Genomic DNA, 14,480 nt, shown 5'->3' on the forward strand with positions numbered 1-14,480 from the left:
TTCTGGCATCTGCTGAACGCGCCACGAGTGAAGCGGCAGCCTTGTGCGCGTATTGGGCTTGGTTTCGAGCGCACAATGATTGCGTCACTATCCTGTGGTCACATGCCTCGCAGTGCTTGGCCACTGCGCTTCGCTCATTTTGACATCAACTTTGTGCTGCTTCATCGTTTCCTTGAATACTTTCTTGCCCCAACCTACAACGCCGGGCACTCAGAACAGGATTTTTTTTCTACACAGCGCTTTGGGCCTTTTCTTTAGGATGACGCTCTTTCGGGCGAGCCAGGAGGCGTCCGGTGGTGGTAATTGACTTGAGTATTGTTCGCACCCCTTCCTTTCCGAGAATACGAGCCGAGGTTGTACTGGCACCTTTTACGCATGGTCTGCATACGCGTGTTTCACGCTGACGTGTGCTTGTGCTAGGGGTAGAATTTTTTTGCTTCTGTCTTTTTTGGTTTCAGGTGATAAGTGGAATGAACAAACTGTAGTATACTTTTCTTTGGAGGTCAGTAAGAGAATATTCGCCATATTCGCTTTTACAACACCACGGAAAGCTGCGATCTGCACTCAACGCAGCGCCGGATTCGCATCGGCAGCTTCTCCAGTCCTCAAAGTGTCGTCACGACCTCTCTTGTCCAATCACGGGCGGCGGCGCGCCGCACGGTGTGCTCCGCGGCACAGGCCGCATATTTCTGCTAAAAAAGGCAATGCGAGTTTGTTTTTGCCCAATTTGGATGCGATATTCCAGTATACAGCATGAAAAACTAAAGGACGCCGCTGATAGCCTGATTTAAAAAAAAAAGTGCTTCAGCCTCCCTTCAAATTAATGATTGGTCGTTCAGGAAAGCTGAAAGACCGATATCGCAAGCAGCTGCGCTACGACATCACCACCGCGATGAACCCTGGGAGTTGTGGCACTCCGGCCAGGTGTCGTTGTTTCCGTTGCCACGCGGTCCTTCGTTGTCCGCATATAGGTTTTATAGGACACGCGGCTTCATCTAAACGCCGCCAAATGCTTTGGCAGGTACAGCGAGCAGACGTCAGCGGGTTTCGCGTTTATTGGAAAAGAAAAATGGTCCACAAAAGGAGCAAGCTGGTCAGAGGGGCAGCTAGTGAAGCTGTGTTCAGCACATTTATTTTCTTCTACTGGAGGTAAATCAGTGTAAGTTGGCACAGCGTAAGTTGTGCTGAAGGCGCTTAAATTGTGTTCAAGTTCGTGGGCTGCTTCACCTTGGCGCTACTTCATGAGCCGTGTTTGCAGCATTCTGCCCGGTGTAGGGTGGTGATGGAAGAAGTCAGTGAAGCTTTAGTGCCATATTCAAGCTTACACGGGACGTGCGGCCGAGCTATAAGATCCTTTACCTCAGAGCTCATATACACTTACGGAGGCCACGTTCGGCGACCCACCAGCCACGGTGACTCAGTTGCTTTGACGTTCTGTTGCTGATCCCAAGGTCGCGGGATCGAATCCCGGTCGTGGCAGCAGCATATCGGTGGAGGCGAAATGCAAGAACGCCCATGTGATGTGCGTTGTCTGCGCACGTTAAGGAACCTCGGTGGTCTAAAGTAACCTGCAGCTCTCTACTATGGCGTCCCTTATAGACCATATGTGTGTCGCCTTGAGACGTTAAACATTGTTATCATTATTATATTTCAGCGACACATATTTCTTGCACAGAATCAAACCGCTACGCCAGACCTAAACGAACAGGGGAAACTCCCCGTCATGAGGAGCAAAACCGCAAAACAGGACGGGACAGAGGCAGGCGACCACGACGGTTTTGCTCCTCATTATATCCTACCAACTGGCCTACAACCACGCCCTTCTAAGAAACTCCTCGTGTTCATCGCCAACTAAAGAAAAATAATAAAAGTAGAGGCATCAGACTTCAGTTTCTTAAAATACGTTTATTACCGCTCCTGCAATCCATGACGTCCAAGCTGATATGAGCTAAGCGAAGCGAGGGACATGACGATGCAAGTTCAATGCAGCAAAAATTTTAAACTACTTTCTTTCGTGACTGTATGTTTTTGCATGCTACTTCATTTGTCACCCGATACCTTTCGGTTCGAAGTTGCCGGCAGCTGGGCGTAACATCAAAGTACGTTTGCCTTTTAGTGCAAAAGCACTACATAACACGGTCCCAACCAAGAATTTTGCGTGATGCCTCGGAGTAACTCCGGTAAGCTCAGGTTTCTTCGGAGGAGCGCCGAGCAAGCTGCAGTCAATGGGCGGAAGCTTAGGGTGAGTTCGGAGAAGCGTCGCGTCAGCTGTAGCCAACGGGAGGGTGACCTTGAGGGTGACTTGGCCAAACCTAGTATAGCAAAGGCCCATGCAGGAATAAAATAAATACTGCCGTGACCGGGTTTCGAATCCACGGCGGCGCTGCACGAGAGCACTATGCTATCACCGATCACGCCTCTTGTTAAACTGCAACGCACTATCGCGCTGTGCACTGCACATTGCCGTCAACTGCCGTCTGTAGCGCGAACAGATCAGATCAGCTTAACCTCGATCAGAGCTTAACCTGAGTCTAATATCGTCGCCAGACGTGGCGACGACCCAGCAAAGAATAACAATGAGCCAACAAGGCTAAACACATGCTTTCGCACGTCTACTCGGTTTAAATACAATAAAACCCTACCACCCTTTTGTCTCCTCTATTCTTTGTCATTTTCTTCCACTGCAGGGTAGAAAACAAAATACCCCCAGCTCTCTTTACTTATCCTACCTATTCTTCCTCGTCCATGTCTACCCTTTGGTGCTGCGGAGAGCACGCTGTTCACTTTCGTCTTGCCTTTTCAGGGCGCACGTTTCACTGTTACTGCGAGACTGTTTATCCACCAGCTTTTTACTAGCTGTACACTGTTAACTATAAATTCGTTTTCTTTCAGTTAGATTTTGCAAGATGCCGTCGAGGAAATGGCACATTAGATATCAATCGTCGAACACAAAATATGTAGACTGCTTTTTTCTTCAATTATTTTTTATTCACGCAAACGTTGGTCGTCTGTGCGATGTACGGTAGGCAGAATTGCATCCGTTAATTTGTGTATCTGCTGCTGTGTATCTGCGCCACGCGCGTGCACGTGGCGAATTACTGATCGATAAATACTGCCATGGGGGTGATCAGTGTATGTCTCGCATCTGCGTAATGTGTCGCAGAGATGGTTCTGTGACATGCATTCGCGCTTGCAGCCTTTTTGAATGAGTTGCAGCATGCTTGGGCTCAGGGATGATTTGGTTTATGGTTTGTTTAATGGGGTTTAACGTCCCAAAGCGACTAAGGCTATGAGAGACGCCGTAGTGGAGGGCTCCGGAAATTTCGACCACCTGGGGTTCTTTAACGTGCACTGACATCGCACAGTACACGGGCCTCTAGAATTTCTCCTCCAAAGAAATTCAACCGCCGCGGCCGGGATCAAACCCGCGTCTTTCGGGTCAGCAGCCGAGCACCATAACCACTGAGCCACCGCGGCGGCCTATGTGCTCCGGGATGAGTAAAATGGTGTATTGTTATTTTCGTATACCATGAAGGGAGTTTTATGCGACTGTGAGTCGATGGTCGGTGGCGAGACCACTACAGCTCGTCTTTCTGAGGGCGTTGAACTAAGGCCGAACGAAGTGGAAGCGCCCGAGAAAGACTGACCGTCGTTTCATCAGGAGGACAGGTTTTTGTCAAGATCCTCCTAGACGGGCCATCTTATTAAAAGTCGTCCAGCTTTTTGGGGGCATTTCTTTGTCACTCTGCCTCACTTTCACGTTATGACTCCCACTGTCCAGTCTTTCATGCAGAATTTGGACACCTTAGAGCATTGGCAATGTTGAGCTTCATAAATGCTGCAGCAGCACTCCTCTTCAATGCGTCTGAAGAACGGCTTACTCCACAATGATATTCTTGGAATGGAAGCTAGGGAAGCTTTGTTCAGCATATGGCCGCTTTCGTAGCGCAATATCGATCTTGTCGGTCGGCGCCTTCTTGTGGAAGGCGCGCAGATGCGCGCACAATGATACAGGGGTCGAGTGACTTGAGTCGAGTGTCTTGTTTGAGCTTACGCCATAACATTGGTGGATGTGTTTCACGATTTACGTGAAATATACTGCATACAGAGCAGCTGACTGTGCCGAGTGCAGAATCGAGAAAACCCACCACTCGAGGGCAGGGGCCTGCGTCCAAAACTGAGAGCCATGCTTCTAGACGCACTCAGTGAGCAAGGCAGCCTTATAGGCGGCAGCAGTTCTGATTGAGCGAGTCTTGAGAACCCTTTTTACCACCTCGGCTGAAGGCGCGCGTGAGACCGTTCAGGGCCATCTTGCTCAGCTTGACGGTGGGGCACTCGCACAGAAGGTACATCAGGTACGCGAACATGGAGATAAGCACTGTGTGGCCCAGGTAGTCCCGCACCTGCAGAGAACGAATCATTAGGAGCCACAATGGCCACAAGTGTTAGGCTTTCCACTAACGATTACTATCATTGTAATGAGTGTTTCTCTATCACCTTTGGTTCAACAAGCTGAGATGTTCGACAGCTGTCTACAATGGCCATTTTACTGACCCTATATAAATACACACGCTCGGACACACACGTGTACAGAAGCATGCACACAAAACCACCGCCAAACCAATGAGATATAAAGACATATAAAAGTGCATACAGTGCCACGGCGAGACAGATGGATGCTCGCGGAGTGTATTTCACACGAGTGATCGAAAACGAACTACAACGCCTAACTAGCTGGGAAAAAGAAGATACCAACCATGGACCATTGCGTGTAGTACACCGAATGCCGCAGTGTGACCAGCCTCGTAGAGATAACGAGCATCTGCACCAGGTACCCGCAGTACGTTAGCCGACTCAGAGGCACAAAGACGTCCAGCGAGAGCAGCCGGTTCACGAGCGCTGCACATAAAAGCGTAGTTCCGTCACGCGACTGTTGTTCAGACAATCTGCGCGTAATGTACACGCCGATCGAGGCCTAGAAAATGGATTTGAACAGAGACGCACCGGCCTGTCCGGTGGCGCAGACGAACACGACCCAGCAGACGGCCGTCGCCCAGACAAGCCTGTGCAGGCCGGCGTATGTGGAGGCCCAGGCTTGCACGTACGCTCCGCGGTGGTTCCAGTCGAAGACAAAGTACACCACTGCGAGACCCCCAGCTACGCTTAGCAGCAAGCACACGGCGTACGTGACCTGGGGAACGAAGAACGTCGTTTGTAGGCCTTCGTGCATGCGGTCATGGCAGGCAAAAATGATGGTGGTTCATCGAAGCCGTTTTTGCCACAGCTTCACGCGACTTCGACGGACGTGAAAACACCGGTACTGCGCTTCTCAGTGTTTTATTTTTCGAATTCTATTCAACATTCATCGCCTGTTAAGGGCCCCTTAATGATGTATATTATTTTAGGACGGAGCATGAGCAAACATGCGACGATACAGTACATTGCATCCTCAAGGCAAATAACCAAAGTATTTTATGCGTTCCGAAGATGTCCCCCGCACAGCAAGCGAAGAGTTTAAAATAAATATTGGTACAGGTGCGGGAATGTAACTATACAGAACAAGCACGTTTTATGTATTTTGCTCCAAAACTATAAAGACAGACCAAGTGCGTACCTTTCCAAACCTGACATGGCTGTACCTGTGAAAGCAGAAAGCCACAAGGACTCCGGCCACGAAGCAGGTCAGGTGGCCTGTCGGCCACAAATACATGGCTGCATGGCCTTTGAAGAAGAGACTGCAAAAAAATTCATAACAGTCACCGATCGATGAAAGGAGAAACGTGTGAGCCGTAGCTTCATTTGTGCCATACATAGGTTAACGGGCTGCTGCCGATTTCAAGAAAAGGTACGGAACTACACATAAATAACCTTTGATCGAACCGCCAGAAGTTTCCGAAGGAGGCTGTTTAAAGAGGTGGCGCTGGCAGGACGCGTTCACAAGTAATCAAAAAATACTATTCGATAATTACGAAGTACCAACTCGCAAGTGTTTTCTAGCTAATGATGATAATAATACGCGCGTCCGAAGCAGCAAAAACCCCCATTAAACTGAAACTCAAACGCATGCACTATCTGCAGTTAAGACTGACTAGCAGTCTGAATTGCTGTCTGTACTATGAGTGATTTAGCCGACAGCTTCCCGTAGAAACTACACATCGCAATATAGAGTGAAAAATGGGGCATGGTTATCTACACTTCATAGTCTTATCTCTATGACTAAAAAACTTGCCCGCGTGGGCCAAATTGTAGCTCACCTAAAGATAATTTAGCTGTTAACTATTTGGCCTCTTGTGCATATGGTACGCCGGGACTACGGAGCAATGCTTCCACTTATTTTCCGTTGTACTCCCCGCAGTATAAACCATGAACTGGGGCACTTGTCTCAAGAAAATGTGACATGCTAATGAGATTATATTTCAGCCTTTAAATCAGTTTGTTCCATAGGCGAGTTTACTACAAAATGCAATCTGGAGCAGCTCCACACCGTGCCATATGCGGAACATTAAAACAATGTGCTTCGGGTTTATTTGAATCCTAAATTCGTAGACTGGGGGGGCCAGTCTGTAAGAATTAATATCTGAAAGACAAACTCAGCTTTAAAACAACACGTAGAAAGGCGAGGACAGGACTGTCTCCACCTTTTCTACGTGTTGTTTTAATGATATACGTTCATCGTGGAAATATTATTTGAATGAAGTAGGGTTCACCGCCGCGGGTGGAAACCTCAACGAGCCAGCGTTCTTGTAATGAGGTCCAGCATCTGTAGACAGGTCTGCGCTCACACAAGCCCAGTGTGACAACAGCAGCATGGCAGCAACGTGAATGTAAACCAGTGCAAGCCCGAGCTTATTATCTGCAATAAATTCGTGCTACAGCCGGAGTGTCTCGCTCTTTAAAAAAAAAAATGACAACATAACAACTTCTGACGATCATGCGTGGGCCACACTCAGACCTTCTAGTATGAGAATTAGCAATACAAAACGCCACGGAGTCGATCGAGCACTGCGCCACTGACAGTTCAGAACTGTTGCCTCCACGTAGTCAACAAAAACTGCCCTCAAAATCTTTATATTGAAACCGCGGTTGCGAGTGATTTGACAATAGCCATGCAGTTGTGTATTCAGTGGAAGGCCCCGTTGGCCAAATATCACCCCATTTCAGATGCCCAACCGTCATAAGCCTAAGGGCTCGCACAACAGCCAAGTTGTTGACAGAAGTGGCTCAAGTTGCGGTCGACAGCGCACCCGCATTAGTCTGAAATAGAGCGTTAGTTGTCACCACTTTGATGAGATCGTACTCTGGCGAACTTGCTGCGCACTTCTCCCCAGGTAAAGCATAAAAAAACACTCATGTGAAGGTCGAAGTAACGTGGCCAGACGAGATCCCGTGACGCGTTTCACGTGACATAAATGGCTTCCGGCCGACGATTTGTGCCGCAGAACATTTTTCCCGCAGCTCCGATGACCAATCCGTCACTATCGCCGCGCTCACGGAAGTGGTATTGCTGCTACATCGAGTAACTCGGACCGAGAAGAGCTCGTGCGGCGAACTTTAGACCGTTGTAAGCCTAATCAATATGACGATGCTTAGAAGTTCTTGGAAGTTCATGCAGCTGGAATAAAAAGATGCCGCGAAGAAACAAAGCCACTCTAGGTTTTAGAATGACTATAGACATGCATCTAATTTTAGCTGCATGTTTTCTTGCCTGTAATAATTCCTCCGCGCGGTATTCGCCTAAGACCGCTAAGTAATTTATAACTGAAATTCCTCTATCACGCTGTTTCGGTTTCGTCGACCGAACGGTGGCTGTGACGTGTAAGGTGCTTTTAGGCCACGTGGGCATGCGTGAAAAAAAAAAAAAACGCAATATAACGTACCACTCAACAGCTGATACGGCGGTCGTTGTCATTCCGGCTCTGCAAGCAGCGTGGCTTAAGCGTAGTAGTGAGTTAAAACTATGTATCTGTGACTATATCGCAGTTTTTCATGCCTCAAGTTTTGAACACCTTATACGTCCCAACCATCGGTCGGTTGATGAAACCGAAACATCATAAAGAATTAATTAAATTATACATTATTTAGTGGTCGTAGGGGAATACTGCGGGGTGATCCATGTATATTAATGCCCCAAACATCATTTGAAAGAAGAAAACACGCAAGCCAGAAATTAGTGTAATACTCCTTTGAAGTCTGTAGCGCAACGGACGGGATACCTACCGAGAGAAGGCCAGCGTAGCAGGGGGCGCAGAAAGTTAGGTGGGCGGATGAGATTAAGAAGTTTGCGGGGAGAGGGTGGCCGCAATTGGCACAGGACAGGGGTAATTAGAGAGATATGGGAGAGGGCTTTGTCCTGCAGTAGACTTAGTCAGGCTGCTGCTGATGATGATACTCATTTAATTTGCTTTTTACTGTGAAGTTAAACGCCCAGAAGAAGCAGTCAGCTAACACAGAGCTCGCTGCAGGCAATGTACGCAGTATCACATGGTATCACCGCGGCAGCCGGAAATGCAAAGGTCGGACACGTGCGAACAGCTGGCGTCTCAGCCGCGTGCAGTTTGCACGTCGGTGCGCGACGGCTCACCCCTGCTACCCGTACTGAGTCTCACGTGCGTCCTGCCAGGTGAATGAACCGTGCCACTCACTCAATGTCAGATATGTGCGTGTACGGCAGGGGCTCGAAGGCGTTGAGGTAGTGCTGGACGCCCACGGCGACGCAGGCGCCCACTGCGACGACGACCAGGCAGACCACTCCGGCGACGGGCTTCCTGCGATCAGCAGAAGCGAACGCATTGCTCATGAAGCCAGAGAGGCAGGGAGAAAGTATCTTTTGCTTATCCCGAGTTTGTACACAAGATCTGGCTAGACCTCTGTGCCTCATGTCAGCGTTAATGTGGGGTAAACAGGCGCTGCTTGACGCCTTCGGGACGGCAAGTCAAGCGTCCAAGCAGAGAGGAAGAGAAGCCAAAGAACCGATATCAGCAGAGTACAGAAAGAACACAAGCAACCAGGCTCCTTCTTTCACATTTTTTCACGATATTACGAAGACGCCCCTTCGTACGCGCCCCTTCGCGATACCCAAGCTTCCGTCATTTTCGGACTTTTGTTTTGTTTTCTTTCGAGATTTTCTTTTTGACACACACCTTGCTCCAACTACAGTATTTAAATTATTTCCAACCTGTGCGCTGTAGCCATATTGCTCACAGGACAGCTGTGTGCACCGGGCGCTACCAATTCCAACGCGCTCGCGGCAGATGCGCGCAGCGGCAGCTTATATAGCGAATTAAACAACGCACAGGGAGCGCTTGACAGCGCCAGGTGAAAAAAGCAGTCCAGGTTGGAAGTGTCTCTGAAACCCTCTTTCGCTGCGGTCGCTTCTACTCGTTGTCTCAGTTTGTGCTAGCGCATCGGGTCAGGACCCCGACCGACGCTCATTTCTAATTCCAACAGCGGTGCAACCAGAACTGAGATGTGAGTAGACGCCACGCGATATTATGCGCACAGGCGTGCACCTATGACGTTTGGTTTATTGGGTTTCGGGTCAGCAGCCGAGCACCATATATAACAACTGCGTCAACGCAGCGGCTGTCGCACAGAATAGAACAGGAATATTAGTGCAATTATTCGACTACTTTAAGCCATTGACAGTTTCGGTCGCAGGGAAAAACACATTCGAAAGAAACATTTTGTATTACAGTTTACTTCTTCCTGAGGTTGCGATACCGCGTAAAGCAAAACCATGTCGCACAGCATTCCGGCGGCATCCTTTTAATGCTGGAATACGCTTGACTTTACTTTCGGAGGCAAATGCGTAATTAACTTTCCGGTAGACATAGCAGCTAGCGCTCCTAGCGGCTCCTACATTAAGCACAAGTACTGTTTTAAACGGGGGCTAGCTCGTTTTATTGAATAACTGACGGGAAAATCCAGCAACTGTCGCGAAGGAAGCTGTTCATAGACCTGAGCTGGCGTTTTTATGTGTATATGTATATGTATCAGCAGCGCGAACACCACACAAGAAGAAGAAGGAGAAGAAGGTAAAGAGCGCTGAACTTCCTACTTTTATTTGAGCAAAAATTGAACCCGCACTTTTATACACATACCAGGTAAAATCCCACCAGGGGGGAATCAAGGCGTGCTATCGAATTGGGACCAACACGTTGTCCAGGGCATCAAAATGATAACTACTATCGCACTATACAAAGACTTCCATGAAAAGCACGAATGACATGAAAAAAAAAACATGTTCTCTTTTGTCAATAGCAACCAATTAAAACTAGTTATAGGTGGTGACCTAAATATTAATCTCCTTAAACATAGTACGGCATCACAGGGTTTCACATTACTCCTTGAGTCACACGACTTCAAGAACTTCATTACAGAGCCAACACGCATCACAGTAGAATCAGATTCACTAGTAGATATGTTCATCACCCAAAGTTACATAGACGATATAAAGGCTGGTGTTATTGCGACTAGTATAAGCGACCACTTGCCAATATATATGTTTTGGAATGCTAATACTCAGAATAAAAGAAAAGCTATTCTAGAAACGTTCACAGTTGAGGACATATCTCCTAATGCGCTTGATAATTTTCGGACTCAAATTTCTTTAACAAACTGGGACGCCGTGTTCGAATCTCGCCAAGCAAATGAGGCATACGATATTTTCCTCGATATTTTCAAACGCGTTTACAGGGATTGCTTCAAAATTAAAAATGTTAAAAAACCTAAAAAAGTACGGAAGCCTTGGATTACGGCCGAATGCCTTGCTATGATCCGTAAGAAGACGTCCATGTATGCGCAATTCATAAAAAATAGGAACCCAGCAGACCTCGCTAATTTTAAAAAGTACAGAAATTTCGTGACGCGCTTTCTTCGAAATGCAAAACAGGCTTATTTTAACAGCTTACTTGGCAGGGTAAATAATCGCACCAATGAGCTATGGCGCGCTCTAAATACCATCATGAACCGCAATAAATCGAGAAATGACGATATTCAAGTAACACAAAACGGAAAAACTCTCGAGGGCTTTCAACTCGCAGACGCATTTAACTCCTATTTTGTTAACTTAGTAAAAAGTGGTCATGATGAACGTGTGACGAGCTACTTGCGTAATCGTAACAAACATACCGCTTTTTTTTATCCAACATCTGAGAATGAAATACGTTCGGTCTTTACATCACTAAGCAATAGCAACACAAGAGATATTGATGGTCTTAGAATTACACCGATCAAGTTTGTCTTAGACTACATTTTGCCTGTGCTCAATGACATATACAACTTATGTTTGTCATCAGGTGTATTTCCCGATAGCATGAAACGTGCTAAAGTGACTGTTATTTATAAATTAGGCGATAAAAATGCATTTTCAAACTATCGCCCCATATCTGTTCTTCCCGTTCTCTCAAAACCGCTTGAGAAGTTAGTATTGCTGAGGCTGGACTCATTCTGCAATAAGCATTCATTAATTTCCCCTTTCCAGTTTTGCTTCCGAAAAGGTATGTCCACAGAGTTAGCCTTACTAACACAAAAAGAAATCATCCTTAATTCATTTTTGGATAAGAAATTTTATAATGGGCATTTTCATAGATTTCACAAAAGCATTCGACAGTTTAAATCACCAAACGCTTATAGCAAAATTAGAATTTTATGGGTTTCGAGGCATTGCCTTGGAATTTCTCAAATCATATCTTTCAAACCGAAAACAGTGCGTTGCTATAAATAACTGTCGTGTCCGGTCACTGTGTTGAATGCAGCGAAAGACGCACACGGTACTTTAAGACTTCGTTTATTTAAGGCCGATGAGGGTGCGACCAGCGTCGACCGAGGCAGGAGCCGAACTGGCCGCCCGAAGAAAGGAGGGAGCGGAGAAGCGTCCACGGGAGGGAGTGGCTTCCCAAAACAGGAGGAGGATGCGGGGGCGCACCATGGGGGGGCATCTGGCGACAGCGTGCGACGAGGGGCAAGTGGTCGTTAGGAGGAGGATGCGAGTGGTCGTTAGGAGGAGGATGCGAGTGGTCGTTAGGAGGAGGATGCGGGGGCGCACACACACAAAAGCAATAAGGGGACACAACACTTCCTTCCCCCTTAGAAAGTTGCCTGGTATCGTGCAGGGGGTCGGCGCTCACGCGTGGAGGCGCGCTGGCTTTGTGCGCTCGGGGGAGAAACACTTGTAGGCTGGCTGTTGTTCGCTGTGTCTCCTAGGTCTGTCCTGGGCGAAGTCTCTTCTTCCGGGAAGAGGTGCCAGGCTATGTGGGAAGATGGTGCACGTGTTCTCTCCGCTGGCGGACAGCTCTCAGACGGCGTCGTAAATCTACGCAGCTGGTTGAGATGTCGGCGTGCTACTGTGCCATGTATGTTGACGAGCCAAGAGCGCAGGCCTATGCGTCTGACAATTGTAGCTTCCTCCCAGCGTGGCTTTTTCAGAAACTGTCGGGCGAGGACGCGCTGCCCCTCATTAAGCGTGCCGCAGCGCGGAATTGCTTTTTCTTCCCGGAACGTCTCTGCCTTTGGCTCGGGGAGGATGGCTGTGAGCTGGGTTCGCATTTCACGCTCGAACATCATTTTCGAGGGGGTCTCGCCTGTTGTGCTCTGAACCGTCGTGTGCTGCTTGAAGAGAAAGCGCGCAAGGCGGCGCTGCAGCGAGCCTGTCTGATCTCTTTCAAGGGCGCGTTTTAGCTCGGCTACGTAGCGCTCGGCTTGTCCGTTTGTCGCTGGGTGGTAGGGGGCCGATGTAACTGATGAGATCCCGTTGTCGCGATAAAACTTGAGGATCTCCGCAGACACAAACGGTGTTCCGTTGTCCGACACTACCTTGCGCGGCAGGCCGAACGTTGCAAATAGTGATCGGAGGTTGTCAATGACTGCTGCCGAAGTCGTCTGTCCCATTTGCCTTATCTCAAGCCACTTTGTGTAGGCATCTACGACCACAAGGAAAGTGCAGCCCTCAATTGGTCCTGCAAAATCAATGTGCAGTGTGTGCCATGGTGTGTCTGGCTTTTCCCATTCTGGGACAGGAGCTTTCGGCGGGGCGCTCCGGCTGCTCTGGCAAGGCTTGCATTCTCGCACCACTGTTTCGATGTCGTTGTCAATGCCAGGCCACCACATGTAGCTTCTGGCACACTTTTTCATTGCAACGATGCCCCGATGTCCGGCGTGGATGAGAGACATAGCTTGTGCGCGTAGTTCTCTCGGCATCACAACTCGGGACCCAAATATGATGCAGCCGCGATGGGTGCTCAACTCTGTAGCTCGCCTGCGGTAAGCGTCGAAGTTGTCCCCTTTGAGTTTATGCACGTTGCCTTGTTGAACAGCTGTGTAAACTAGCCGGAGAGCTGCGCACTTCTGCGTAGATGCTGCAAGTGTGCCTGCTGTAAGCGGAGGTTCTGGCAGTGCTTCGAACATCAGAACGTCTCCTGGTGGAAATGGTTCGTCAACAGTTGCGTCTAGTGGCAGACGGCTTAGCGCATCGGCGTTTTGATGTTTACTCCCATTGCGGTAGACCAGAGCGTAGTCGTACGCTGAGAGTTTGATGCACCAACGTGTCATTCGCGGAGACAAAGTTGGTGGCATAGGCCTTTGTGGTCCCAGAATGCCCAATAGCGGTCGGTGATCGGTTATAAAGGTCACCTTCCGGCCGGCAATGTACTGGTGAAAATGTGTCGCCGCGTAGACGATGGCTAGCCCTTCTTTGTCAAGTTGCGCGTAGTTGCGTTCTGCTTGCGACAACGTACGTGAGGCGAAGGCGATGGGAGCTTCCCTTCCTTGCTCGTCAGTTTGCGATAGAACCGCGCCGACTCCGTACGGTGATGCGTCGCAAGCCAAAAGCAGAGGCTTCCTTTCGTCGTAGTGGCGGAGGACTGTACATCTTCGAATCAGGTCTTTCAGGGCATCGAATGACTGCTGATGGCGTGGCGACCATGTCCATGTCACATCTTTCCGAAGGAGTTGGTATAAGTCGTTGGCCACGGTAGCTCTTTGTTCCAAGAACCGGTCGTAGAACGTCAAGAGTCCGAGAAAAGCCTGTAGCTCCTGCTTGTTTGTTGGAGCTCGTGCTTCTGTGATCGCTCGCACTTTGTCCTCGGTAGGGTGAATGCCTTCCGCATCAATTCGGTGTCCCAGAAATTGCACCTCTGGCACCGCAAAACAGCACTTCGATTTGCTTATGCACAAATTAGCGTTTGCTAGCCTTTCGAGAACGAGCTCTAGGCGCACTGCATGCTCTTCAGTGGAAGTGCCACTGATGATGACGTCGTCAAGGTAGACACAAACTCCTGGGATGCCCTGAAGCACTGTCTCCATGAATTTTTGAATTATGGCCGGGGCTGCAGCTACGCCAAAAGGCAGTCGCTTGACTTTGTACAAGCCTTTCAGTGTGTTAATTGCCAATAATTCAGCAGTTGACTCGCTCACCTTCAGCTGCTGATACGCCTGGGTGAGGTCCAATGTGCTGAAGACTCTTGCGCCACGTAGTACACTGA

The 14,480-nt window shown here is 48.7% G+C and overlaps 1 protein-coding gene across 1 annotated transcript; it reads right to left on the minus strand.

The window, feature by feature from the left end:
• Positions 1-4,194: 4,194 nt before the first annotated feature.
• LOC149352963 (nose resistant to fluoxetine protein 6-like) lies at positions 4,195-8,797 on the minus strand. The gene is made up of 5 exons (XM_089575742.1): positions 8,643-8,797; positions 5,615-5,735; positions 5,005-5,191; positions 4,757-4,899; positions 4,195-4,403 (listed from the first exon to the last, which is right to left on the minus strand). The coding sequence occupies exons 1-5, from the start codon at positions 8,795-8,797 to the stop codon at positions 4,221-4,223; spliced, it is 789 nt and encodes a 262-aa protein (XP_089431868.1). The 3' UTR covers positions 4,195-4,220.
• Positions 8,798-14,480: the final 5,683 nt, after the last annotated feature.

The sequence above is a fragment of the Amblyomma mixtum genome, chromosome 3 (genome assembly GCF_055824585.1).
Source record: "Amblyomma mixtum isolate Tamu chromosome 3, ASM5582458v1, whole genome shotgun sequence".
Classification (NCBI taxonomy): domain Eukaryota; kingdom Metazoa; phylum Arthropoda; class Arachnida; order Ixodida; family Ixodidae; genus Amblyomma; species Amblyomma mixtum.